This window comes from Symphodus melops (genome assembly GCF_947650265.1).
Source record: "Symphodus melops genome assembly, chromosome: 4".
Lineage (NCBI taxonomy): Eukaryota > Metazoa > Chordata > Actinopteri > Labriformes > Labridae > Symphodus > Symphodus melops.
This window is the reverse complement of record NC_136694.1, coordinates 30,453,612-30,479,712: the sequence shown is the minus strand read 5'-3', so window position 1 is coordinate 30,479,712 and position 26,101 is coordinate 30,453,612. Positions and strand designations below refer to the sequence as shown.

The 26,101-nt window shown below is 50.2% G+C and overlaps 1 protein-coding gene and 1 long non-coding RNA gene across 2 annotated transcripts; both read left to right on the top strand.

Moving 5' to 3' along the window:
• The first annotated feature begins 5,756 nt into the window (after positions 1-5,756).
• On the top strand, positions 5,757-24,257 carry rspo4 (R-spondin 4). The gene is made up of 5 exons (XM_079341710.1): positions 5,757-6,040; positions 12,423-12,608; positions 12,787-12,924; positions 14,635-14,829; positions 23,981-24,257. Exons 1-5 carry the CDS (start codon positions 5,956-5,958, stop codon positions 24,091-24,093), a joined length of 717 nt encoding a protein of 238 aa, XP_079197836.1. The 5' UTR covers positions 5,757-5,955; the 3' UTR covers positions 24,094-24,257.
• On the top strand, positions 21,946-22,520 carry LOC306822602. Its single transcript, XR_013778899.1, has 2 exons — positions 21,946-22,151; positions 22,247-22,520. It is a non-coding gene; the product is annotated as an uncharacterized lncRNA (long non-coding RNA).
• Positions 24,258-26,101: the final 1,844 nt, after the last annotated feature.

Below are 26,101 nucleotides of genomic sequence, written 5' to 3'. Positions count from 1 at the left end.
AGACAAACACGGAGTCTCCTCAGACATGTGTCCTCGTCTGAGGAGTTAAGGATGTAGGAAACATGAACACTCGACTTGTTTGTCCTGTTGATGAAATAACACCATGTTGTTGTTTATTATGTGAGCACTGACTAACACACACACACACACACACACACACACACACACACACACACACACACACACACACACACACACACACACACACACACACACACTCTCCCGGGTTCCTAAAGGTCGACCTGTGGATCTGGATGTTTTTAGTTCGCAGTGGTTTGTTGACCAGCTCACAGCTGCACGACTCGCCTCCTCGCTCCGTGACTCGCTGACCTGACTTTACCTTTCCCTCCTGAAGGTGGGTAATAAAGCAGGAACGACGTCCATGTGGAGGAGTTTATGGCCTCTGCGTGCCGCTCATATCTCCGGTGAAGATCAGCGAGGTGTGCAGACGTTCCTGCAGGAACCTTACACATCCTTTCAGACCATGTGCAACGTGAAGCACATGCTGTCCATGAGTCTGGAGTGTCAGTGTCAGAGATACGACGAGCGGATAAACTCGTGTTACCATAGGGTACCACTTTACAGCCTATAACTCACTCTCACACACACACACACACACACACACACACACACACACGGAGCATCTGGTGCACATTTAGCCCGTGGTCACGGCCGTGTGGAGCCCCTGCTCCTCTTCTCTGTTTTCCGAGGAAAAGCTCGTCTCTGCATCAGCTGTCATCTGTTAACTCTCGCTGCTCTGCATCCTCTCCTGCCTTCCTTGAGATCCAGAGACGTTGTCTCACACAGAGACACCTCGTCTCCGTCCTGCTGCTGTCCTCCGACCTGCAGCTCCGTCTCTTCTTCTTCTGTTTAAAAAAACAATCCTGTCCAAACACAGAAACAAACTGTGAAAGGTCGGGGGGGGGGGACCCAGCTGGGCCTCGTCCGTCGTTTGAAGCGTCCAATCAGGCGTCTCTGCTCGTCATCATGGCGGGAGTGTAACGTGCATGTCTGCTCCTTCAGTGTCTCCTCAACGTTAAACATGTTTCCACAGAAACACCTGAACATCTTCACTGTGACCTGAAACACACTTTAAGTACTGAAGGTCAAAAGCTCAGAATGAGACACAACCAAGGTGAGGGCGCCGTCCTGTGGTCATTTATTCATGTGCAGTGTATATTCAATTAAAACAGACTAAACAAGTCGAGTCATAGTACAAACCTCCTGAACAGCCCAGAGCTGGGGCTGATGTATCAGTCGACCAATCAGAAAGTACGACGCCGTAAAGAGGTGAGTGGTTACCATGTGCTCGTTAGCTAATTAGCAGCAAGCTACAGAATCCAAACAGCATAAGCATGGAGGCTGGAATCCTCCGTGTGTGGACGTAATAAATCCTGAGATTATGAGAAGCAGAAACAACCAGCTATTATAAAGTCCAACACTGCGAGACGGCGTGCTAACGAGGATCACATGTCTGAGTCTGTCATTACCGTCGAAGTCCTCAGTGAACCCCGAGGGACCGACTCTCAGATCTGCACTTTATAATGTCTAAAACAATCCTGCACATCTGTATTCAGCTTTAAAGTCCTCTGAATATACACATCATTAAAGGTCACATATTACCCAGAATCCTCTGCTCCATGTGTCTCTAACATGTGTCTCTATCTGTCTACAAACCCCCCAATGATGAGAACAGTCCATCCTCTCCGTCTCCTGCCTGCTCCACTTTTCAGAAAATGTGTGCTCAAACAGGCCGTTTGGAGATGTTCCCTTCATGACATCACAAAGGGCAGTAGCCCCTCCCACAGCTAGGTGTTTGTTCGGTAAGTCGATCACGGGGATGTTTAACAGTTTTACATCTTCACTTCTGGACGTCCTCGCTGGTTTCTAACCCTCTTCAGATGCTCTGAAGGTCATGCTACCTTCCTGAAGGTCATGCTACCTTCCTGAAGGTGATGCTACCTTCCTGAAGGTGATGCTACCTTCCTGAATGTGATGCTACCTTCCTGAAGGTCATGTTACCTTCCTGAAGGTGATGCTACCTTCCTGAAGGTCATGCTACCTTCCTGAAGGTCATGCTACCTTCCTGAAGGTCATGTTACCTTCCTGAAGGTGATGCTACCTTCCTGAAGGTCATGCTACCTTCCTGAAGCTGATGTCAGGAGGACTTCTGCTGTGAGAGGGACTGATGGTCTCCTGAGGTGAGACGTGACAGCTCCGGGTCTACACCGGGACCAAGAGGATCCTGATCCTGATCAGATACCTGAACCACCTCAACCGGCTTCTTTCAAACTGAAGGAGTAGCAGCTCTACTCCGACCTCCTCCCGACCTCCTTCCTCCAGAGGAAGCTCACTATAGCCGCTTGGATTCCAGATCTCGATCTTTATTCTGGAAGTCGACTTCAGCCGGAGAACCAGCCGCCGCCTGTGTTCGCTGCAGAGTTAGCCGTGTGCTAACAATGTGTTTAGTGGCTTCTGTCCACTTCATGACCATCAGTCAGTCAGTGAGGGAAGTCGCTCCACAGCGTAATAAGTGAACCTGCCGCTCCCAACGAGACGCCAAACTCCCGTCAGTGATGAACTTGCAGAAGTTTGTGGCGAGCGTGCAGCGGATCAGAGGGGTGAAGGCTTTTCTCTCGCTCCATGGCGTTCCTCGCCTCTGAGACTCGAGGCGTGCGGCGAAGCGTTTCTGTGACTGGGATTCCTCTTGTGTGCGAGCGTGCAGACGCTTTATGGTTCCTAAATAATTGTTTTCTGGACTGGAGTCCCCTGAACCCCGCATACCTCACTGACTTGTTTATACACTTTTTGACTTCCCTCCTCAATAAAACATATTTTTCCTATTATCCAATCACATTCCTCTCCTTTTTTTTTAAATGACGGGGGGATGCACAGCAGTGCCTACAACCAACAACGGTCACATGATGCGCAGCCCGCCAACAGTCCAGTCATCTTGATCTGATTTTTCAAAGACAAAGAGGGAACACGGAGAGATGGCGTTCCAGGCAGGATGTGGATGGCGTGGATGCCGTGATTAGATTAAGACCTGTACCTGATTCTAGACTCGTCTCCGGTCTCTGTCTGGTCCTGCTTCCACAAACAACATTTTTACCTTCTTTATTATCTGATAGTTGTCAAAGGACAGGCCTTGTTGTGGTCGCCTTGTTGCCGTGGAAACCGTGGACACGTTAGGAAGCGTGAGCTGCTGCTGGAAGCTGACGTCCTGTTCGTCTGTAAACGGTCTCAACCTCGGTCATCTCGGAGGTCGTTTTTCATGGAGGGAGCAGCAGAGAGAATCACTCCCGTGATTCCTCACATCAAAAATGTGACTGTTCGGTGTTTCTGTCGTACAGCACCGAAAGTCGTATTTAATCTGAAATGTCAGGAAGGGTCGGCCAGCGGAGGCACGAGCTCTACTTGAAATGTTATTGGTCGCCCTGAAATCCTTGACTCTGATTGGCTCGTTGCCTTGTTTTAGGCTGCAATCAAACTTTCAGACAGCTCATAGGTTTCAAAGTGCAGATGTGTGTTTGCAAGTTTTTTTTTTAATACTTTGAATTGTGACAGAAGGGAGAAATAAAAACTCTTTACTGGTGTGAACTGGGCCAAACCAGTCCAACAGGTCTGGACCCGCCTCTGCACCCAGGACAGTCAGAGTCCAACTGCAAGACCAAGACTCAGACAGGCCGTACAGACGGTAAAAACAGAATCAGCTGCTGTCTCCTTCAAAATAAAATACTACTTCCTTTTTCCAAAACTGTATTTATCCCAGAGGGGGTAAATTAGCGCACCAAGCGTTCGACCTGCAGACACCCTGACAGAGCAGGAGGAGCAGTGCCTTGCCCAAGGACACATCAGACTTGTTGCTCGCAGGAGTTGAGAATCGAACCCTCGACCTTCCGGTAGTGAGACGATGACTCTACCCACTGAGCCACAGCCGCCCTCAGTCAGACTCAGAGTCTTCCTCTGTTGGACAGGAAGCTGACAAAGACCAGGAGAGCGTAAGTGGGCGGGAGTTAGAGTGAGAACCAATAAGAATGAGTAACGGAGAGTAAGAAGGTGATCAGAGCGCTGAGGAGGTGAAACACCGTTAGCAGATAACTTAGCATGTACGCTAACACGCTGGTCTGAACTCCCCGTCAGCAGAGCCAATCAGACGGAGGCAGCGAGCTCAGAGGCGGTCCTTCCCGTCTCTCAGAGGACGCCGCAGGCCGCAGTTTACTCGTAAAAACGCTGCGGCTTCAAACCACGAGTATAAACCATCATCAGGCTTCATGTGGCAGCGAGAGAAACCAGTTCAAACCGCCCAGCTCAAGAGAGACGTCCACTGGAAGGGAACTCAACCAGTTTGGGGTTTTTGTTTTTTTCAAAGAGTGACACAAAACTGACGGATTTATTTAAAGGGCCGGTATCCTCCTGATCCCTCCAATGACGGAGGAGACGCTCGTCTGACTCAGGAACATTACTGAGGAAGAAGAAGAAGAAGGTAACGGGTGATGGCGAGGAGCTCTCTGAAACGCCGTCTCTGACCTCAGCCCCTAAAGTTGAACTTCACACCTTCTTGGACGATGTCGAGCTTCCATCTCGTCCCTCCGCTGATCGAACGGAGGACTGAGTGACCCGTGTGACCTTTCGTTCTCGGCCCCTCGCCGTTCGGCCGTCCTGACAGCCGGAGGAGAAGCTCCAGTTTCAGAGCCCCGAGGTCGGCGGTGATACGTGAAGGAGGCGGAGCGTCTGCGGTGTGACTGACACAGGGAACGTCTGGGGTTCATCTTCACTCGCTCCCGAGAGAACGAGCTGGAACATCTTTGAAGGCTTAATGAGGCCAAATAGAGACGTGACATTGAGCAATAAGCGGAGAGGATCACATGCAACTAAAGGTCGTGAGTCAAAGTCGAAGCCACATCACTGCGACCACACGGCGTGAGCTGTGAGCCTTCACACACACACACACACACACACACACACACACACACACACACACACACACACACACACACACACACACAGTTTCTCCACATCTGAAATAATCCAATCATCTCACTTCATTTCTTTTTATTGTTGTTTGTTTGAAGGAAACTGAAATCCTGCTTCATGTTTTAGACTCAATTTTCTGAACGTTTGATCTTTTTACAGATTTGTATGTTTTGCACTTCCTGCTCTGACAGCACGCCGGCGAGCGGCTCATGAATCCTGTTGATCCACCTTCTCGCGTACGGTGCAACATGAGCACGTTGATTTGCTCGTAACAGATGTATGACCAAAGAGTCCTCTGCAGCTCGTCTTCATCGCACCTCCTCTGCAGCTCGTCTTCATCGCACCTCCTCTGCAGCTCGTCTTCATCGCACCTCCTCTGCAGCTCGTCTTCATCGCACCTCCTCTATGCAGCCGCACAGACCTGCTGTGCAGCTGCTCGCCGCGCGCTCACGGTGGTCACATTAAGTTTACTCACCGCCTGCTTTTAACAGGCTCGCACTTCACCCGCTGCAGGATGGTGAAAAGAAGAGACTGCACAACAATAGATAGAGCCAGAGGGAGGGGGGGGGCGGGAGAGAGGGAGAGAGGGAGGGGGGCCAGAAGATCAAGCGGGAAATATGGAACCACTTATGGCCCCTGAGAGTGAGAGCCTTTAAAGGGTTAAAGATGGCTGAGGGATAAGTGGAGCTCGTTTATCGCAGATTCGACAGAGGTAGTTAAATGGTGCGTGTTCCCTCGGAGCTGCCAGCGAGCACACGAGGCTCCTCTCAGTGTCCTCCTCTTCTTCTTCTCTGCTTCACGACCGCCGTCTCCTGGCCTCTTCAGCGTGAAGGACTCGCCTCTCACCTTTAAGGAACGCCGCCTCGTCTTCTCTTCTTCTCGCTGTGGATCTAAAGCTCCATCCTCCGGACGCCATCCCTGGAGTCCCTGCAGATGAGCTCAGCCCGGCGCTGAAGCGGGCGCTCGCCAGCAGCCCAGATGCATCTGCGAGTCGTTGCCTTTGTGATGTCTTTGCTTTGTGAGGTGATCAGGACGGGCTCTGGCGTCGGGCAGAGGCAGAGCGGTGAGTACGACCTTCCCTTCGTTAGTCTGCCGTTTGATGATCACAGATCTGTGAGCATGGAAGACTCAAAGGTCAGATTAGATGGGTGATTCCCCCCCCCCCCCCCATCAGGACGCTCACAGGGTCTCATGTACCCGAGAACGACCTTCAGGTGACCCAGACGCTCAGTTTGAAACGTCACTGAGCTAAACATTCATTCAAGCCGGTCATGTTCTCCTGTAAACACTTCAGGTAACACAGTTTGGAGTTGATGTTTTACTTTCCATAACTTGATGATTTAAAGACACGAGGAGACCCCGGAGGTCGCCCGGAGGTCGCCCGGAGGTCGACGGAGGTCGCCCGGAGGTCGACGGACCTGAAGGCGAGCTGATTGTAAGACTCATGTGTGCAGCGTGACCTGAAACAACGAGCGTCATCGGGAATAGCGACAGGTGAAAAGATTAGTGCAGCTCAGTGAGTGGACAGGAGAGCGAGTGGGCGAGCGAGGAGAGAGAGGCGTGTTCGTACGTCTCTTTTTATTCGCTCGTCTTATTTCCACCAGGAGAGACGAGGAAATAAATCACTTTATTTTAGGTCACAGGGTGTCGAGAGGGAACTCTTCAGGGAGATCAGAGGGGGATCCAAGATGTCCGCCCTGAGCGGGGGGGGGGGGGGGGGGGGCATTCAGACAAAGTCATCACTGATGTATTCATCTCAGACTGAACGAGCACTCGGATGTTCCCCGGCAGGTGACGCGCCCTCAGTCAGCAGAGATAGTAAAGAGGTGAGAGGTCTCACTCCTGATGCACCATGTGACCACATGTGATCAACGGTGCGATCCGCACGACGCTCACTTTGTCATCCATGTTTGTGGAAACTTGGATGAAGAAGACATTCCCGTAAATGTGAATCCTGGATCCTGAGGTCCTGGATCCTGGATCCTGGATCCTGAGGTCCTGGATCCTGAGGTCCTGGATCCTGAGGTCCTGAACCCTCACGTAGCAGCAGACGCTCTGCAGTCTCAGTGAGTCCTCGTGAAAACAGTCCAGGTACACCGCGATCCGCACGCTGGCATTTCCTCAGGAATTCGGCGCTAATGGAGCATCATCCGGTCTCAATTACGGCGCCAGTTTGGCTTCTGATGTTCCCCTCCCAGAGAGAGAGAGAGAGAGAGAGAGAGAGAGAGAGAGAGAGAGAGAGAGAGAGAGAGAGAGAGAGAGAGAGAGAGAGAGAGAGAGAGGGGCGAGCTGCAGAGAGGCGTTAGAGGATGATTAGAGGCTCTGCATGGAGTCATCAGGTGCCGCTGACTCTCACTCAAGATGACGAGTCCTGAGACACGCTCGCTGTTTGATGACAGTTTTGAAGTTTTGGTGTAAAACAGGAAGTCAGAGTGTGAACATGCTGAGCGAACCAGAGGTCAACCAGAGGTCAACCAGAGGTCACACTGTGACACGTCGACCTGCTGTCACAATGCATCACGTCACAGAGCACAGATTTATGTTTTATTCTACCCTGCTGCCCCCCCTCCCTCCCTTCCCCCGCTGCCCCCCCTCCCTGCTGTCCCCCCCGACCTGCTGCCCCCCCGACCTGCTGCCCCCCCCTCCCTGCTGCCCCCCCGACCTGCTGCCCCCCCCCGACCTGCTGCCCCCCCGACCTGCTGCCCCCCCCGACCTGCTGCCCCCCCCGACCTGCTGCCCCCCCGACCTGCTGCCCCCCGACCTGCAGTTTTACTTTCAGAGAGGTTTGGCGGGGTTGAGAGCGGGCGCCGTGAGGAGTCAGGAGGTCGAAGCCTTTATTACGTCTTTTAGTGAGATTTACGTCTCTGTTAGGTTACTGTAGGTAATGGTGAACACCTGGGACTGTTTCACTGCAGGGAGGGGGGGGGGAGCGGGGGGGGAGCGGGGGGGGGGGGGGGGGGGTGCTTCCCTGCACAGAGACTGATACAAACATTATGTACATGAGTCATGTTTGGCAGGTGAACTTTGAAATGTGTTTTTTTATTTAAACCATTGAAGGGTCAGGGCAGGGTTGATGGTTTGACGCCCAGGGTCAGGCAGGGTTGATGGTTTGACGCCCAGGGTCAGGGCAGGGTTGATGGTTTGACGCCCAGGGTCAGGGCAGGGTTGATGGTTTGACGCCCAGGGTCAGGGCAGGGTTGATGGTTTGACGCCCAGGGTCAGGGCAGGGTTGATGGTTTGACGCCCAGGGTCAGGGCAGGGTTGATGGTTTGACGCCCAGGGTCAGGGCAGGGTTGATGGTTTGACGCCCAGGGTCAGGGCAGGGTTGATGGTTTGACGCCCAGGGTCAGGCAGGGTTGATGGTTTGACGCCCAGGGTCAGGGCAGGGTCAGTCCATACTTCAGGATCTGCTCCAGGGTTACAGAGCTAGCGTTAGCACTTAGCAAAGTGGACAGGTTGCTGAATCTCTCCCTGAGCGATCGATCGTCTGCCGAGCGGCTCGTTGGATCAGCTGAACTCAAACTCTCGGTTTCTGATGACTTACGTTCAGGAGCTTCCATGAAGACGCCGAGTCTGCTGATCTCAAGTCTTTATAAAGAGCTCAGGTTTGTTTTTTAAACTCCCTCGATGCCTGAGATTCTTCCACAATGTGCAGCTGATCAGCAGGTCCACAGACGAAGGAGCAGGGGCCCTCATTTCACAACCTTAAAGGACCAATCAGAGAGCTGCTCTCTTCCTCTGTGATCAATCAGCCAATCAGAGAGCTGCTCTCTTCCTCTGTGATCAATCAGCCAATCAGAGAGCTGCTCTCTTCCTCTGTGATCAATCAGCCAATCAGAGAGCTGCTCTCTTCCTGTGTGATCATGAAGGAAACCTGCTGTGTTGAAGCTTCTCTTCAACAACGCAACAACTGCTCCTGAATGCTCTGGATCTGATTGGACCAGAGAAGGTAGGCGGGGCTTTGAAGGCCGTTTTGGACGCCCCTGGGTTTGCCAGATATGAGAGCAGTTATCAGGTGAACAGGTGTTGCAGCAATGGAAGCGGGCAGTGGAACTGCTTCAGATAGAAGTGATTGTACCCGAGCTAAAAAGCCTCTGCATGTTTCTAATAAGCTCCAGCAGCAGAAAGCTGCTCAAACTAGGATCAATGTTGGAGATGAAACATGGAGAGAGGTTAGAACGCAGAAAGCTTTACAGACCCATGCAGAGCTGGCTAAACACTGAAGCTACAGTGTCCACCACATACAGAGCTGGCTAAACACTGAAGCTACAGTGTCCACCACATGCAGAGCTGGCTAAACACTGAAGCTACAGTGTCCACCACATACAGAGCTGGCTAAACACTGAAGCTACAGTGTCTCTACATGCAGAGCTGGCTAAACACTGAAGCTACAGTGTCTCTACATGCAGAGCTGGCTAAACACTGAAGCTACAGTGTCCACCACATGCAGAGAGGTTAGAACGCAGAAAGCTTTACAGACTTCAGCTGTCTCACACACACACACACACACACACACACACACACACACACACACACACACACACACACACACACACACACACACACACTGTGCAGTCATGGGCAGTCAGCCACAGGTATTTAGTCAGGATCAGATTCGATTGTTCCAACTCACGCACACTCATCGTCTGCTCTTCATCTCAGCCTCAGCTCATCTTCCCGTCCTTCTCTACCTCCTTATCTCCTCCTGTCCTTCTTTACCTCCTTATCTCCTCCTGTCCTTCTCTACCTCCTTATCTCCTCCTGTCCTTCTTTACCTCCTTATCTCCTCCTGTCCTTCTCTACCTCCTTATCTCCTCCTGTCCTTCTCTACCTCCTTATCTCCTCCCTTCTTTCTTTACCTCCTTATCTCCTCCTGTCCTTCTTTACCTCCTTATCTCCTCCTGTCCTTCTCTACCTCCTTATCTCCTCCTGTCCTTCTTTACCTCCTTATCTCCTCCCTTCTTTCTTTACCTCCTTATCTCCTCCCTTCTTTCTTTACCTCCTTATCTCCTCCTGTCCTTCTCTACCTCCTTATCTCCTCCTGTCCTTCTTTACCTCCTTATCTCCTCCCTTCTTTCTTTACCTCCTTATCTCCTCCTGTCCTTCTCTACCTCCTTATCTCCTCCCTTCTTTCTTTACCTCCTTATCTCCTCCTGTCCTTCTTTACCTCCTTATCTCCTCCCTTCTTTCTTTACCTCCTTATCTCCTCCCTTCTTTCTTTACCTCCTTATCTCCTCCTGTCCTTCTCTACCTCCTTATCTCCTCCTGTCCTTCTTTACCTCCTTATCTCCTCCCTTCTTTCTCTACCTCCTTATCTCCTCCTGTCCTTCTCTACCTCCTTATCTCCTCCCTTCTTTCTTTACCTCCTTATCTCCTCCTGTCCTTCTTTACCTCCTTATCTCCTCCCTTCTTTCTTTACCTCCTTATCTCCTCCTGTCCTTCTTTACCTCCTTATCTCCTCCCTTCTTTCTCTACCTCCTTATCTCCTCCTGTCCTTCTCTACCTCCTTATCTCCTCCCTTCTTTCTTTACCTCCTTATCTCCTCCTGTCCTTCTTTACCTCCTTATCTCCTCCCTTCTTTCTCTACCTCCTTATCTCCTCCTGTCCTTCTCTACCTCCTTATCTCCTCCTGTCCTTCTTTATCTCCTTCCCTTCCTTCTTTACCTCCTTCCCTTCCTTCTTTACCTCCTTATCTCCTCCCGTCCTTCTTCACCTCCTTACCTCCTCCCGTCCTTCCTGTACATGAGTGTGAACTGATCTGAAGCATATTTTTTCTGAACTCACGTTTGATCACGTGACTTCCTGTGAGATCTCGTGCTCTGGCGGATTCGTCTGGCGTTCGCGTTCAGACAATGAAAACGCTCTAAAAATAAAAGTCAAGTGAGGAATGAAACCCTGGAGCTTCAGGTGTGAGATTGAAGGTGTGACTCTATTTACACTAACAATAAATAATCATTTATATCTGATTGGTCCTGCAGGGGGAAATGGGTTTTTTTAAGCTTGTGCAGCTCTTAAAAGAGGGCGGAGCCTGAGCTGCGTCCTAAACCAGACGTAATATTTAGACTCAGTCTGCAGGTTAAAGGAGCTCCTGCCGTCTTCAGGAGGATTTCTTCGTGCCTGCTGGATCAACAGATCCGTATCTCAGGAGCTCGGCGGGGGGAAATTCCCTCTGAATGTTGAGGATTTGTGGCGTCTGCCTTCACAGCCTCCTTTTCTCTTCATCTGAGCAAGACGGCTGTTTGAAGAACAGTGTGAGCGAATACATGAAATATATCCAGAGAGGAAGGCTGGATGAAAGCATGCTCACATGTTCAGACATGTTCACATGTTCACATGTTCACATGTTCAGACATGTTCACATGTTCAGACATGTTCACATGTTCACATGTTCAGACATGTTCACATGTTCACATGTTCACATGTTCAGACATGTTCACATGTTCAGACATGTTCACATGTTCACATGTTCAGACATGTTCACATGTTCACATGTTCAGACATGTTCACATGTTCAGACATGTTCACATGTTCACATGTTCAGACATGTTCACATGTTCACATGTTCACATGTTCACATGTTCAGACATGTTCACATGTTCAGACATGTTCACATGTTCACATGTTCAGACATGTTCACATGTTCAGACATGTTCACATGTTCAGACATGTTCACATGTTCACATGTTCACATGTTCACATGTTCACATATGTTCACATGTTCAGACATGTTCACATGTTCAGACATGTTCACATGTTCACATGTTCAGACATGTTCACATGTTCAGACATGTTCACATGTTCACATGTTCAGACATGTCCACATGTTCACATATGTTCACATGTTCACATGTTCACATATGTTCACATGTTCACATGTTCAGACATGTTCACATGTTCACATGTTCAGACATGTTCACATGTTCAGACATGTTCACATATGTTCACATGTTCAGACATGTTCACATGTTCAGACATGTTCAGACATGTTCACATGTTCAGACATGTTCAGACATGTTCACATGTTCAGACATGTTCACATGTTCACATGTTCAGACATGTTCACATGTTCACATGTTCAGACATGTTCAGACATGTTCACATGTTCATGTTTGCTCTACAGATGAACTCTCCTTAAAGGTCACATGACCTCCTCCTCCTCTTCAGGTGAAATCAGTGTCCTCGCTCCTCTTCATCATGTGTGTGAAGTGTGTTGTTGTAAATCCACTCTGATCCTGTATTTGATCATGTCTATAAACCCCTCTATTTCAGCCCTGCTCAGAACAGGCTGTTTCTGTGTCTGTAGCTTTAAATATGTAAATGAGCGGTGTCTGGCCACGCCCCCTCTGTGTGTGTTGCTGGAGCATGTTGACCTCTTGTAGACAGACACTTGTTAGTCTGTGTCTTTATGTCTTTGTCTCTGATGGTGTCTCTGTCGTCCTCCACAGCTCACAGAGAGACGTCAGACTGCCACAGCTGTCTGGAGTGTTCTCGTGAGAACGGCTGCGTGCGATGTCCCGAGCGTCTCTTCCTGTTCCTGCAGAGGGACGGGATGTCTCATCACGGCGCCTGTCTCCACGCCTGCCCCGCCGGACACTATGGACAGAGAGGGAAGGACGTCAACCGCTGCATGAGTACGTCTGTGTGTTCCTCTCTGGTCTGACTCGTAACATAAAACTACATAACATAAAAATGTGCACATGGTGTAAACAGCTGGGACAGCTGCTTCCATGCTTTGAGTCCTACGGTGGCCTGGAAGGATTGTGAGTTGTGCAGAGACAGTCCTGAGTCAGGTTTGCTTGTGTCCCTCAGAGTGCCGCTCTGCAGACTGTGAACACTGCTTCAGTCGGGACTTCTGCACCAAGTGTAAACCTGGTCTCCATCTCTACAAGGGGAGGTGTCTGAGCCGCTGCCCACCGGGGACGTTCGCCTACCACACGGACTGCTTCGGTGAGTGACCCTGTGAGGACCCCCCCCCCCCCCACACACACACACACACACACACACACACACACACACACCTTCAACCTCTCTTTGTGGTCCAATGAGCTCTGTGCACAGAGGTTTCATGTTTTATTGATTGTTGTGTTTTTAGTTGAGTTTGATCATCAACGTTTCTACATAAATCTGAAGGTCATGGAGGTCATGGAGGCGACATGACTCCTCCCACTTTATCGTCTTCAGCGGCGTCACAGAGGAGAGACAGGATCAGCAGAGCCAGCAGGCAGCGCAGCGATGTGTGTGTGTGTGTGTGTGTGTGTGAGTGTGTGTGTGTGTCTGACTGTGTGTGTGTGTGTGTGTGTGTCTGACTGTGTGTGTGTGTGTGTGTGTGTGTGAGTGTGTGTGTGTGTCTGACTGTGTGTGTGTGTGTGTGTGTGTCTGACTGTGTGTGTGTGCATGTCTGACTGTGTGTGTGTGCATGTCTGACTGTGTGTGTGTGTGTGTGTGTGCATGTCTGACTGTGTGTGTGTGTGTGTGTGTGTGTGTGTGTGTGTGTGTGTGTGTGCATGTCTGTGTGCGTGTGTATGTGTGTGTGTGTGTGTGTGTGTGTGTGTGCATGTCTGACTGTGTTTGTGTGTGTGTGTGTGTGTGTGTGTGTGTGTGTGTGTGTGTGTGTGTGTGTGTGAAGCTCCCGTCCTGTAAGGTGAAACACTGCGTGACCTCACAGACTGTGAGCGTAGAGAGCGGTGATGACGGCGGTCAGGAGGGAGGCGTGATTAATCAGGCGGCACGTCGTTCACTTCTCTCTCTCTCTCCTGGAGCGTTTCATCCGTTCACCTCGGACGCCCTCCGGCAGGCTTCACAGCGTTTCCTCCGATCTGTAAGTAGGTGAGATAAGTCTCTCCGTCTGCCGTCCACCTGCAACCTCTGCAGCTCCTGCAGCTCCTGCAGCTGCTGCTGCTCCTGCTGCTGCTGGGCTCGCCACATCTGCTTCTCATGCAGATGTTGAGGTTTCTCGGCGGACTGTGGGTACACACCTCCAGCTACGGGAAACCTTTTGGTTCCCGAGCCGGGATCTGACATGATAATGGTGATTAGAGGAAATGATGGCACAGAGCGGGCCGCTGCGGCGCGTTGGAAAAAGCTGCAGACGCTGATTTGTGTGAATGACATCAGAATCAGTGAGTGTGTGTTAATGTGTCATCTGGAGTTCATCTGTCTCTAACGAGTCCGGCGTGTTAGCCAGGGGTCAGGAGCGAGCGCTCCATGTGTCGGGACGTGAGCTTGCTCATCTGACACTCACTCTCATCTCCACATCTCTTTTTAATCCGCCGTCTCTGAAGCGCCCTGTGACTTCACACTTTCGTACGTTTGGAGAAAAAGTGTGAGTGGATACAGCTCAGTGATTGGAGGAGAGTCAAAGCGGTGAATATGACGGACGTGGATGTAGCAGCAAAGAAGAGAAACTCTAATCAGAGTGAGGAGAAACAGCGAGAGGAGAAAGCTGCTTCTAAAAGCAGGCTGAACCTTGTGTTGGACGTGGAGCTGCTCTACTTCCTGTTTGGACAGGAAGCTGACAAACACCGGCAGCTAGCTTGTGCTAGCTTGTGCTAGCATGTGTTAGCGTGCAGCGTAGCTACACATTTCTCCTGACTCCGCCTTCAACAAAGAAACAGTCAAAGGTTGAGTAAAGGTTGTCTCCTCCTCCTCCTCTCGTAGATAACTGCGTCCTGGCTCCGGTGGGAGCGTGGAGCGACTGGAGCACCTGTCTCCGAGAAGGCGTCACCTGCGGCTTCAGGTGGGGGAAGCAGACCAGGACTCGGGGGGGCGGGTCATCTGAAGATAAACCGCCGTCGCTCTGTTCGTCCCACAGCGAGACGCAGCGGTGCAGGATGAAGAAGAAGTGTCCGACAGGTGAGACGTGGGGGGGGCGGGGCTAATGACCTCAGAGTTTTACAGCTCGTCATCAAGTGATTATTGTCTCGATGACGTCTGTGTTCAGCGCCGACACGCGTGTGCAGTTTAAAACGCCAAGCGTCTGCTCCAACATGTGTTACTCCTGATGATCACCTGACGCCCCCCCCCCCCCCCCCCCCCCCCCTCGCTGTCATACCCTCACACTGACAGCATGACAGAGCCGCCATGTTTATCGTTGCCGCTGCTGTGATTGTACTCGGGTACATCAGCTCGTCTTCTTGGACCGCAGTGTCTTTAAACGGTTACCATGGCAACCGCCTGCACGATGTTGTTGTTAAGCGAAAGTAAAGCAGGCGAGTCACCGTTTGGTCGACTCTCCGTCCTCCTCAAACTCTCAGACAGCAGCTTCCCTCCTCTGCTGCGTCGACGCCACGCCAGCCCGAGGTCGTTTATTACGTGACCATAAACAAACGTTTGGAAACATTTGCTGGAATAATCCGCCGTGTGGTTTCCTGCTGGTTTCCAGCCCGGGGAGAGTCAGTAAAGCGTGAGCTGGGCGAGTTGTTGTTGTTGTGATGATTTGGGGGTTTGAATGATGACATCCCGGACTCGTTTGTGATGACGGCCTGAAGGGAGGGAACCACCTCTCACATGTTGATCTGTTTAATGAAGAGCAAGAAGAAGGAAATCCCACATGACATGTTTGTGACTGAACGGTTCGTCCTTCTCGCTCCTTTCAGTCAAAATCAAAATAAACAGATTTATCTTCAGCGCCCCGAGCGCCACCCTTTTTAAACTCCTCCATGTTTCTGTCTCCAAACCCCCCAGTGATGAGAACAGTCCGTCCTCTCCATCTTCTGCCTGCTCAAACAGGCCGTTTGGAGATGTTCCCTTCATGACATCACAAAGGGCAGTAGCCCCTCCCCCAGGTGGGTGACACTCCCACAGCTAGGTGTTTGTTCTGCCCTCTGAGTCTGCCTTCTCACCGTCAACAATAGGACATGGAGCCAGAAAGCAGCGAGTACACCCGAGCCCTTCCAGAGAGGGGGCGTGGTCAGACACAGCTCATTTACATATTTAAAGCTACAGACACAGAAACAGCCTGTTCTGAGCAGAGAGGGGGCGTGGTCAGACACAGCTCATTTACATATTTAAAGCTACAGACACAGAAACAGCCTGTTCTGAGCAGAGAGGGGGCGTGGTCAGACACAGCTCATTTACATATTTAAAGCTACAGACACAGAAACAGCCTGTTCTGAGCAGAGAGGGGGCGTGGTCAGACACAGCTCATTTACATATTTAAAGCGACAGACACAGCTCTCTGTAATGTGTAGAGATTAGACTGCAGTACCCATTTTAAACACTAGGGGGCAGAGACGTCAGCATTGCGTGTTCGCTCCGTGCTCGGCTTCACAGCGTGTTGAAATGTTGTTTGCAAACAGACGAGTTAAAAAGTCACAACAACAGTTTGAGTTAGACGATGAAAACGCTGTGGACCGTGTGACCGTGTGACAGCGTTCATCACAGCACGCCGGTTTGAAGGGGAAACCTCGAGACAGGAACAGCTCAGACAGATCCAACATGTCAGTGTCAGAGAGTTCCCGGCGATCCGAGCGGCGATCCGAGCGGCGCTCCGTGCTGAGTCACAGAAGGAAACATAAATCCTCCACTAACAAGAGCTGGCTCTGAAAGGACAGCAAACAAACCCCTGCTGAGCTAGCTTTGTAATCTTGGGGAGACATTTCTAGAGATGGTAATGAATCATTGTTTGAAACACGAGGGCGGGGGGGTGGGGGGGCTGAGGGCGGGGGGGGGGCTGAGGGGGCGGGGTCAATAAATCTGTGTTTCTGTTTTCTTCAAAACAACTTTAACCCATGTCGACAGCTTCTACACAACACAGATTCAGGACAGTGGATTTAGTCATTATCGTCTCCTCCGTCTGTTCGTGTTCATGACCAGCGTTACATGTGGACTAAAAGGAGGCGGAGTCACGTTTTAAGATGTAAGCGGCAGACGGAGAGACCGTCCTCTCCGTCTCTCTCATTAGAAACATGCAGAGACAATCACTTCTATCTGAAGCAGTCCCACTGCCCGCTTCCATCGCTGCAACACCTGTTCACCTGATAACTGCTCTCATATCTGGCAAACCCAGGGGCGTCCAAAACGGCCTTCAAAGCCCCGCCTACCTTCTCTGGTCCAATCAGATCCAGAGCATTCAGGAGCAGAATCTAAAGTTAGAAGGAGGACATACTGGCTGCTGCATTGTTGTCAGAGAAGCTTCAACACAGCAGGTTTCCTTCATGATCACACAGGAAGAGAGCAGCTCTCTGATTGGCTGATTGATCACAGAGGAAGAGAGCAGCTCTCTGATTGGCTGATTTATCACAGAGGAAGAGAGCAGCTCTCTGATTGGCTGATTGATCACAGAGGAAGAGAGCAGCTCTCTGATTTAGTGCTTTAAACTTTAAACTATGTTAGTTTACATCTTCTTTGGGACACTACAGAGACATGTCTCCGCCCTCAGTGGACGCCGTGTCATTTGCAGCAATCATCATCATCAGTTCACAAACTGGTCCCTCACTGTTCAGATCAGAACAGGCTCGCCTCCTCGCGCTCCCTCGCTCGTTGTTTTATTCTTCTCAGATGAGGAGGACTCATCGGTGTCTCTGATAGCTCTGTCATCGTCTTGTTCTGTCTGGCAATGTCCCTCGCGGCTCTGCACGCTACGGCTAAGCTAGCCAAGAACACATTTAAAACACACTCTGAGCAGAGCGGAGTGTGTGCAGTGTGTGAGCGTCTTTGACACCATGTGACCTCAAAGACACTTTTTTAGCACCTTGAGATCTCAAAAGAGGCGGGGCCTGAGCTGTCAGTCAGGCGACGCTTCCAGTGAGCCGCTCGCCTGCAAGGTGAAGAATAAAACTGCAGCATGAAACAGTCTGACGCTTCACTGTGACTATCTCTGTGATTGGCCCCCTGAAGGTGGAAAGCGAGCTGATGGAACATTTACAGGTCTGAGAGTTAAAGAGTGATTAAAGGAAGACGACATGTTTGTTAGTTTATTAATGACAGCGTGGAGAGCAGACGAGCTCAGCCTGCAACACAGGCAGGAAGTCAGAGACGAGGCCTGGAGGCAAACAGAGACAACAGGAAGTGATTAGAGAGCGAGGAGCAGGACGGCCTGAGAGGAGCAGGACGGCCTGAGAGGAGCAGGAGGAGCAGGACTGCCTGAGAGGAGCAGGACGGCCTGAGAGGAGCAGGAGGAGCAGGACGGCCTGAGAGGAGCAGGACGGCCTGAGAGGAGCAGGAGGGCCTGAGAGGAGCAGGAGGGCCTGAGAGGAGCAGGAGGAGCAGGAGGGCCTGAGAGGAGCAGGAGGAGCAGGACGGCCTGAGAGGAGCAGGAGGAGCAGGACGGCCTGAGAGGAGCAGGAGGGCCTGAGAGGAGCAGGAGGGCCTGAGAGGAGCAGGACGGCCTGAGAGGAGCAGGAGGAGCAGGACGGGCTGAGAGGAGCAGGACGGCCTGAGAGGAGCAGGAGGAGCAGGACGGCCTGAGAGGAGCAGGAGGGCCTGAGAGGAGCAGGACGGCCTGAGAGGAGCAGGAGGAGCAGGACGGCCTGAGAGGAGCAGGAGGAGCAGGACGGCCTGAGAGGAGCAGGAGGAGCAGGACGGCCTGAGAGGAGCAGGAGGAGCAGGACGGCCTGAGAGGAGCAGGACAGCCTGAGAGGAGCAGGAGGAGCAGGACGGCCTGAGAGGAGCAGGACGGCCTGAGAGGAGCAGGACGGCCTGAGAGGAGCAGGAGGAGCAGGACGGCCTGAGAGGAGCAGGTTCTCCTCGCTGTGTCTCATCAGGTGATCCAGCACAGGAGGTTTAAACACGCAGGTCGCTCTGACTCGATGACTCGGACTCCCTGAGAGGGAAGTTGTTTACTCTCATGTTGTCCTATAAAACATAATGAGGACAGCTACTCCCTGTAATTACTGAGACCTACTGCACCTGCTGAGCTCATGAGAGGACTTGGCTGCTGTCTGGCGTGGAGTGCAGAGGAGCACAGAGAACATCTGATTTGGTAAACATGCTCGCTGTGAAGGTCACATTCCTGCTACAGCATCAACATATCTGTGGTTTCATCAGAACATCGCTGACGCTCAGTGAGGAGGGTTACTGTCGAACGCTTGGCAGGTCAGGTTTTATGATGCTGAGGGTTAGGGCGTGGCCGCAGAGGGAACACACACACACACACACACACACACACACACACACACACACACACACGTTTTACTAAACGTTATGATACGAGCTGCAGTGTTGAAAATGAAGTCCAAGACGAGCAAACAAAACCAATGAATCATCATCATGCTCACACAGGTCTGCATGTGGTGGACACTGTAGCTTCAGTGTTTAGCCAGCTCTGCATGTGGTGGACACTGTAACTTCAGTGTTTAGCCAGCTCTGCATGTGGTGGACACTGTAGCTTCAGTGTTTAGCCAGCTCTGCATGTGGTGGACACTGTAACTTCAGTGTTTAGCCAGCTCTGCATGTAGAGACACTGTAGCTTCAGTGTTTAGCCAGCTCTGCATGTAGAGACACTGTAGCTTCAGTGTTTAGCCAGCTCTGCATGTGGTGGACACTGTAGCTTCAGTGTTTAGCCAGCTCTGCATGTGGTGGACACTGTAACTTCAGTGTTTAGCCAGCTCTGCATGTGGTGGACACTGTAGCTTCAGTGTTTAGCCAGCTCTGCATGTAGAGACACTGTAGCTTCAGTGTTTAGCCAGCTCTGCATGTGGTGGACACTGTAGCTTCAGTGTTTAGCCAGCTCTGCATGTGGTGGACACTGTAACTTCAGTGTTTAGCCAGCTCTGCATGTGGTGGACACTGTAGCTTCAGTGTTTAGCCAGCTCTGCATGTGGTGGACACTGTAGCTTCAGTGTTTAGCCAGCTCTGCATGTAGAGACACTGTAGCTTCAGTGTTTAGCCAGCTCTGCATGTGGTGGACACTGTAGCTTCAGTGTTTAGCCAGCTCTGCATGTAGAGACACTGTAGCTTCAGTGTTTAGCCAGCTCTGCATGGGTCTGACCTCTCTCTCCCAAAGTCACTGAGCAAATCTTAGCCAACGGACACCTGAACCAAAGTCCAGCTTCTGACTCGATAAACAGCCAATCACAGGTCAGAATATTGGGGAGGCCACTCGGCTCTGATCTGCTGACAAGAAGGACTATAGACTGGTACAGTAATGAGTCCTAAAACCAGGAAGTGAGTTAGCATGTTAGCTCCATGGGTTCCTAACTCTAAAAGTCTAAATGGTGATGTTGAATGTGTCTGTAATAAGGTCTGTGGTTCACACAAGCTGAAGAGATGTTGATGTTTCGTTAGACGAGATAAACTACGTTAGCTAAGACCCCCACTGGTGAATTTGAACATTTTTACGCAAACTTTAAACGGCGTCAGTGGACGCAGTTAGCCCCCTGCTGGCCATTAAAGATAGTGCAGTTTTTAGGCCCGTCTTTTAAATGCACATCTCAGCGACCTGCCTGCTACTGATGTTCAAACTGGTAACCTGAACATGCAACACAACTCCTACTGGTTTTATACTGGACACCAGCCAACACCACAACGTCTGTTTGACATAAAGTCAGTGGACTCGCCTTCCTGCACACTCATGCTGCTCTCACGATCTCGTTAGTGACACATTCAATGTTCTGATTTCTTTTAGGAAATTCCATTCATTAGAAAAACAACCAGACCCGCCAACCAATCAGAATCCAGACTCACGTCTATAGATCTGACACTTTAAAGGCTCGCTACACGCCGGCGTGTTTGTTGATTCAGGTCACGTGATCATCAGGAGAATCCTCCTCTGATGTGGTCCAGTGTTTTACAGAATCAATGGAACTGGGGAGAGTAGCCACAAGGACAACATTTGTGTGTGTGTGTGTGTGTGTGTGTGTGTGTGTGTGTGTGTGTGTGTGTGTGTGTGTGTGTGTCTGTGGTTAGCTTGTTATGTGATGAGCCGGGCAGTTTTCCAATGCAAGGCTTGATTCAGTTAAGATGGCTGAGGGATGGTTCACTGTCATGAAACTATAAACCGTGTGTGTGTGTGTGTGTGTGTGTGTGTGTGTGTGTGTGTGTGTGTGTGTGTGTGTGTGAGGATAAGAGTAAAATGATTCTCCTGATACGATTAAAGATCACAGATCTCTGGAGTTAAATGACAACATGCTGGGAAACTTTGTTACAGGTGGAAATTAAATTTCACAGATCAGATTTTTTTCTCGATGTTGTGAAACATTTTTAACATGTCGTCAAAAAAAGAGGCGGACCAAACGACCGGATCATAGTCAAGGTCCGGAGTCCCAGCTCGCACATGTCCTGGTTTAACCAACACAAACACTGTCAATGTCGTTACCATGGCAGCTGCTGTGTTAACTGACAGAAAAGGTCAAAGGTCAACACTGATTAGTCGGTCTCATGGTTGCAGATCTTCCCTGTTGGTCACAGCGGGGGCTGAACCGACGGGCCGCGGTACCATGAAGAAACCTTTCAGGGTCGGGTTCAGATTGCCCCCCCCCCTCACAGCTGATCCACCTGAAACACTCTTTACTGTCATCCTGAGGACAGACGAGTGCGTCTCCGTCCCTCCCTGTGAGGACATGACAGAGAGGAGGCATGTGAGGACAGGCTGTGGCTCCTCCCACTCATCAGGGCAGCGTCCAGAATCAGAGCGGCGGTGACAGCGTGACTAACGAAGGACAGACCGCGGGGTGGAAGGGATGGCAGAGGACGAGAGGGGCGGAGCCTCTGCATGTGGAGGAGAGTTTGTAATGAAGGGCAGATGACGGCGCATCGCAATCACGGCGTATCTGAGGGGGAGAAAAGAGAGACGAGGGAACGTAAACAGACAAATCTTTTAATCACTTTAACCTCCAACACGACAAGTAAACAAACGTGTGACAAACCTGCGGCGAGGAATCCAGCAGCGAGCACGACCCCCCTCAGAAAACACCTGCTGGCCCCAGAGACGCTCTTTGCTGTCTGACTTTATTTTGAAGGAATGAAGTCTTTGTGTTTCATGAGGAGACGTCGGGATGGAAGCGGGACAAAGAAGAGCGAGTCAGTAAATGTGGATCTCTGTCGTACCTTTAAACTCGAACCCTCGAACAATATGGCCGCCATTATCATCGCAGTCTGAAGGAGGCGAAAACACAACCGCACACGTGGTCAGGAGTGTTTGATTACCCGTTTTTACCCACAGTCGATGTTGATTTTATTTTGAAGGTAGAGTCCACAGCTTGTCCCTTCAAAATAAAAGTCAGTCTCTTCCTAAAGTGAAGCTTTGTCCTTTCAAAATAAAACTCAGTCTTCTCCTAAAGTGAAGCTGCTCCATTGTCCCTTCAAAATAAAACTCAGTCTCCTCCTAAAGTGACGCTGCTCCATTGTCCCTTCAAAATAAAACTCAGTCTTCTCCTAAAGTGAAGCTGCTTGTCCCTTCAAAATAAAACTCAGTCTCCTCCTAAAGTGAAGCTGCTCCTTTGTCCCTTCAAAATAAAACTCAGTCTTCTCCTAAAGTGAAGCTGCTCCTTTGTCCCTTCAAAATAAAACTCAGTCTTCTCCTAAAGTGAAGCTGCTTGTCCCTTCAAAATAAAACTCAGTCTCCTCCTAAAGTGAAGCTGCTCCATTGTCCCTTCAAAATAAAACTCAGTCTCCTCCTAAGGTGAAGCTGCTCCATTGTCCCTTCAAAATAAAACTCAGTCTCCTCCTAAAGTGAAGCTTTGTCCCTTCTGGGCCTCCGTACAGAGACTCTGTCCTCTGACTGGATTTTAGCCATGGACGTGGAGTTGGTCTACTTCCTGTTGGACAGGAAGCTGACAAACACGGACCCTTGGATCTCTTTTAAATTGGGACAGATCAAACCTCATTCAGGCTGAGTGAGGTCAAACATATTTTGATATTTACTTTTATTTTTGCAGGTTTTGAAGATTTCCTCGAGCAGCTTGTTGTTATCGCTGCACGCTCATCGTACGCAGGGACGCTCAGACGTTCTCCACAGGGCGCTGCAGACATAAAGACAGAGACAAATCTAACACCATAGAGTTCACCTTTAGTTACCATGGTAACCAAGAGAAACAAGTAGCACAGAGTATCCAGAGAGGACTGTTGTGTTTCTCCTCTCTGCTTCATATCTAAAGAAATAATATTCCAAACTTCATCTGGAGCCAAACATTCTGCAGCTCGTCTCGGCTGAACATCAAAACCACATTTCCTCTGTGGGCTGAAGCGCTGTAATAACAGGAGACAGCTAAGGGAGATATGTGGATAAGGTCTAACCTGATCCGGCTCATAAAGTATCAACACATTTCTGCGCTTACTTCCAACTCCCTGAAGTCCTGAACCTGAAGTCCCAGAGCTCTAAAAACATCATCCAGTCTGCTGTGAGCGGCGAACACACATTCTTCTGCCTCTGCACTCGGCGATACATCAACGGGAATATTTCAGTGACAGTCTGAGATCCTGGATCACATTCTGAGGCGCCCGAACACCTGAACCACATTAACGCTTCCTCAAAGGACTCTTCACCCGCTCCGCACCTTTTTCACCATCCTCTGCTCAAATATGGAGGTCTGAAAGAACACGGCACTCCTCGCCGCGTGGACGGCGCTCGTGCGTAACGTGGTGACGAGGACAGGTAAAGGTGCACAGCAGCTGTGAAGAGGAACAATCAACACGGATCATTTCCTGTCTGACCAACGACAAACACAAACACGACTGTACGGACTCACCATCCAGATCCAGGGAACCACTGAATCCAGAACTCTTTGTTGTTCTCCTCTACAGTCACGTCACCATGGAGACCTCACTCAGAGCTCTCCTCTCATTGGTCCAAATACATGCTTCAATTCACGGTTGCCAGCCTTTAACAGCCAATGAGATCATGGCTGTCCTGAGAGCAGACGATATCAGCTGCAGTTTGAAAGACTACAGATTGTTAGCTTTCAAAGGAGAGCATTTGTAGTCCAAACAGTTCGAGTGTAGCATGAACTTCTGTCTCCGTGTCTCCGTATGAATTTCAGGCTGATTTTATCATCTTGTTTTCTGAACGGTTCAAGTTTGGTTTCATGAAAACGTCTTTCTTGTGTTGTTTGTCTTCGTCTCTCAGAAAGAAGAAACAGCACTCGAGGAGGACTCGGGAGGAAAAGGGACAGAAAAAGACTCCAGCTGCCCGCCACCAACCACGCGGGCAACCTGCCCAACGCAACAGGGACTCCCTGAGGACGCGGCGGACCGACCCTGAAACCCTCGACACGTGTTGGACCCTCAGACGGCTGACATCAGACGCAGCTTTGAAACATGTTTCCAATCAGAGAACGTATTAAAATGCACATTCACGCGTCGGGATGAACAAAGACCACGAGAACTTCTTCATCAGTGATTTATTTGACGTGAGGGGAAAACATCTCCACCCGAGAGATGTGGAAACGTTTTGTTTGGTATTTAAAAACACGTTCAGTATTTGGTTTTTTGACGCTCGAACCAACAACAAAGGCTGTTTGTTCCAAACGGCCCGCGACACACGACTGCAGCGTGCTGCTGGTCTGATCTCCAGGCGCCCGCTACATCGCAGTAAAGAACCAGGAAGTAAGTTAGCATATTAGCATCACACGGTAGTTTTTGGTTGTCGGTTAGATGCCTGTAATGAGGAGCATTAGAGATGTACAGAGTCATCCAGGCTCGATCCGAAGGCAGCTGGACCGGTCGAACCTCCAGCTGCCTTCGGATCGAGCTTCCAAAGCAAAACAGACATTTGTTTGTTGTACGATATTAAAGATGGTCGTGAATACTTGTGAAGTTTTGACGTCTTTAAAGAAGCGGTTGCTAACGAGTGAAAGTACAGTGCGATTATCAGGGACATTAAACATCATCTCGTCTCCTCTGGGTTTATATTCTGGGTTTATAAGGCTACAGCTGTTAGCTTGTCTGCTAAACCCTGAGTCATGGTGGTGATGATGAAGCCATGTGATCATCGTGCAGTTTAGCATCAACGCTTCAAACATCATAAAGTGTCGTTGATCTGTGTTTGTCACAGAGTTTATTACATGACGATCACCGGCGTGAGGTCTGGAAGCCGTTACCCTCCCTGGCTACCCGTGCACACTCTCCGCTCGCCACGCTCCAGAAAATCAATCCTTCAATGTGTCGCTGATCGAAGTCCAAAGAAATCCCAATTCTGTTATGTGAAGAATTGACCTTTGGTACGTTGGTGTCAGCCAATCACAGCCCATCAAGGTGACATCATGGCGAAGTGGCGTTGTACCAATGAGCAGCCTGTTTAATCTGATGTGAGAGTTTACTCCTGTATTTATCTTTGTTATAATTATTAAAACGACTAAATGGATTCTCTCCACAACATGAACGTACTTTTCTGTTTGTTGCATGGTAATGCTAATGCTAATGATTAGCTTCCTGACTCGTTCATGCCCGGCGTGCTCCTCAGCATGTCGGGCGTGACGCGACCGCAGGAGTCCAACAGCCCGACGTGGCCTCACTGTTTGATTTATTTAAAAGTGAAAGTTTGTTTTCTTATGAAAATATGAGAATGTCACATGTTTAAGCAGATCTGATGACTCTGACGTCACGTTAATAACTTTATACTGCGATCAGTGTTTGGAGACGACGGGCTGCGATGAACGAGTCATAGCTTAGTTTTGAAGCTTGTTGGATTCAGGTTTAGAGACTCTGACTGGACTTTACTCTTCTCATTTGTTCTGCTTGACTCGGGACGTTTGTGGGCGGAGCTGGTGTGTTTCCTCCAGCCAATGAGAGCGCAGCAGGTGAGTTCAGGAGTGGATACAGTTGTGGCATAAAAGGCTCTAAAAAACTAAAAACATTTCCTGATCATTCTGCTGACATCACGTGTTTCATTACCATTAGTTTAAAGGACCAATCAGAGAGCTGCTCTCTTCCTGTGTGATCAATCAGCCAATCAGAGAGCTGCTCTCTTCCTGTGTGATCATGAAGGAAACCTGCTGTGTTGAAGCTTCTCTGACAACAATGCAGCAGCCAGTATGTCCTCCTTCTAACTTTAGATTCTGCTCCTGAATGCTCTGGATCTGATTGGACCAGAGAAGGTAGGCGGGGCTTTGAAGGCCGTTTTGGACGCCCCTGGGTTTGCCAGATATGAGAGCAGTTATCAGGTGAACAGGTTTGTTTTGTGAGAAGTGTGCAGAAAGATTTAGCATCAACAGCTAACAACTGTGTTAACTGGGTCGTGCAGCTCGAG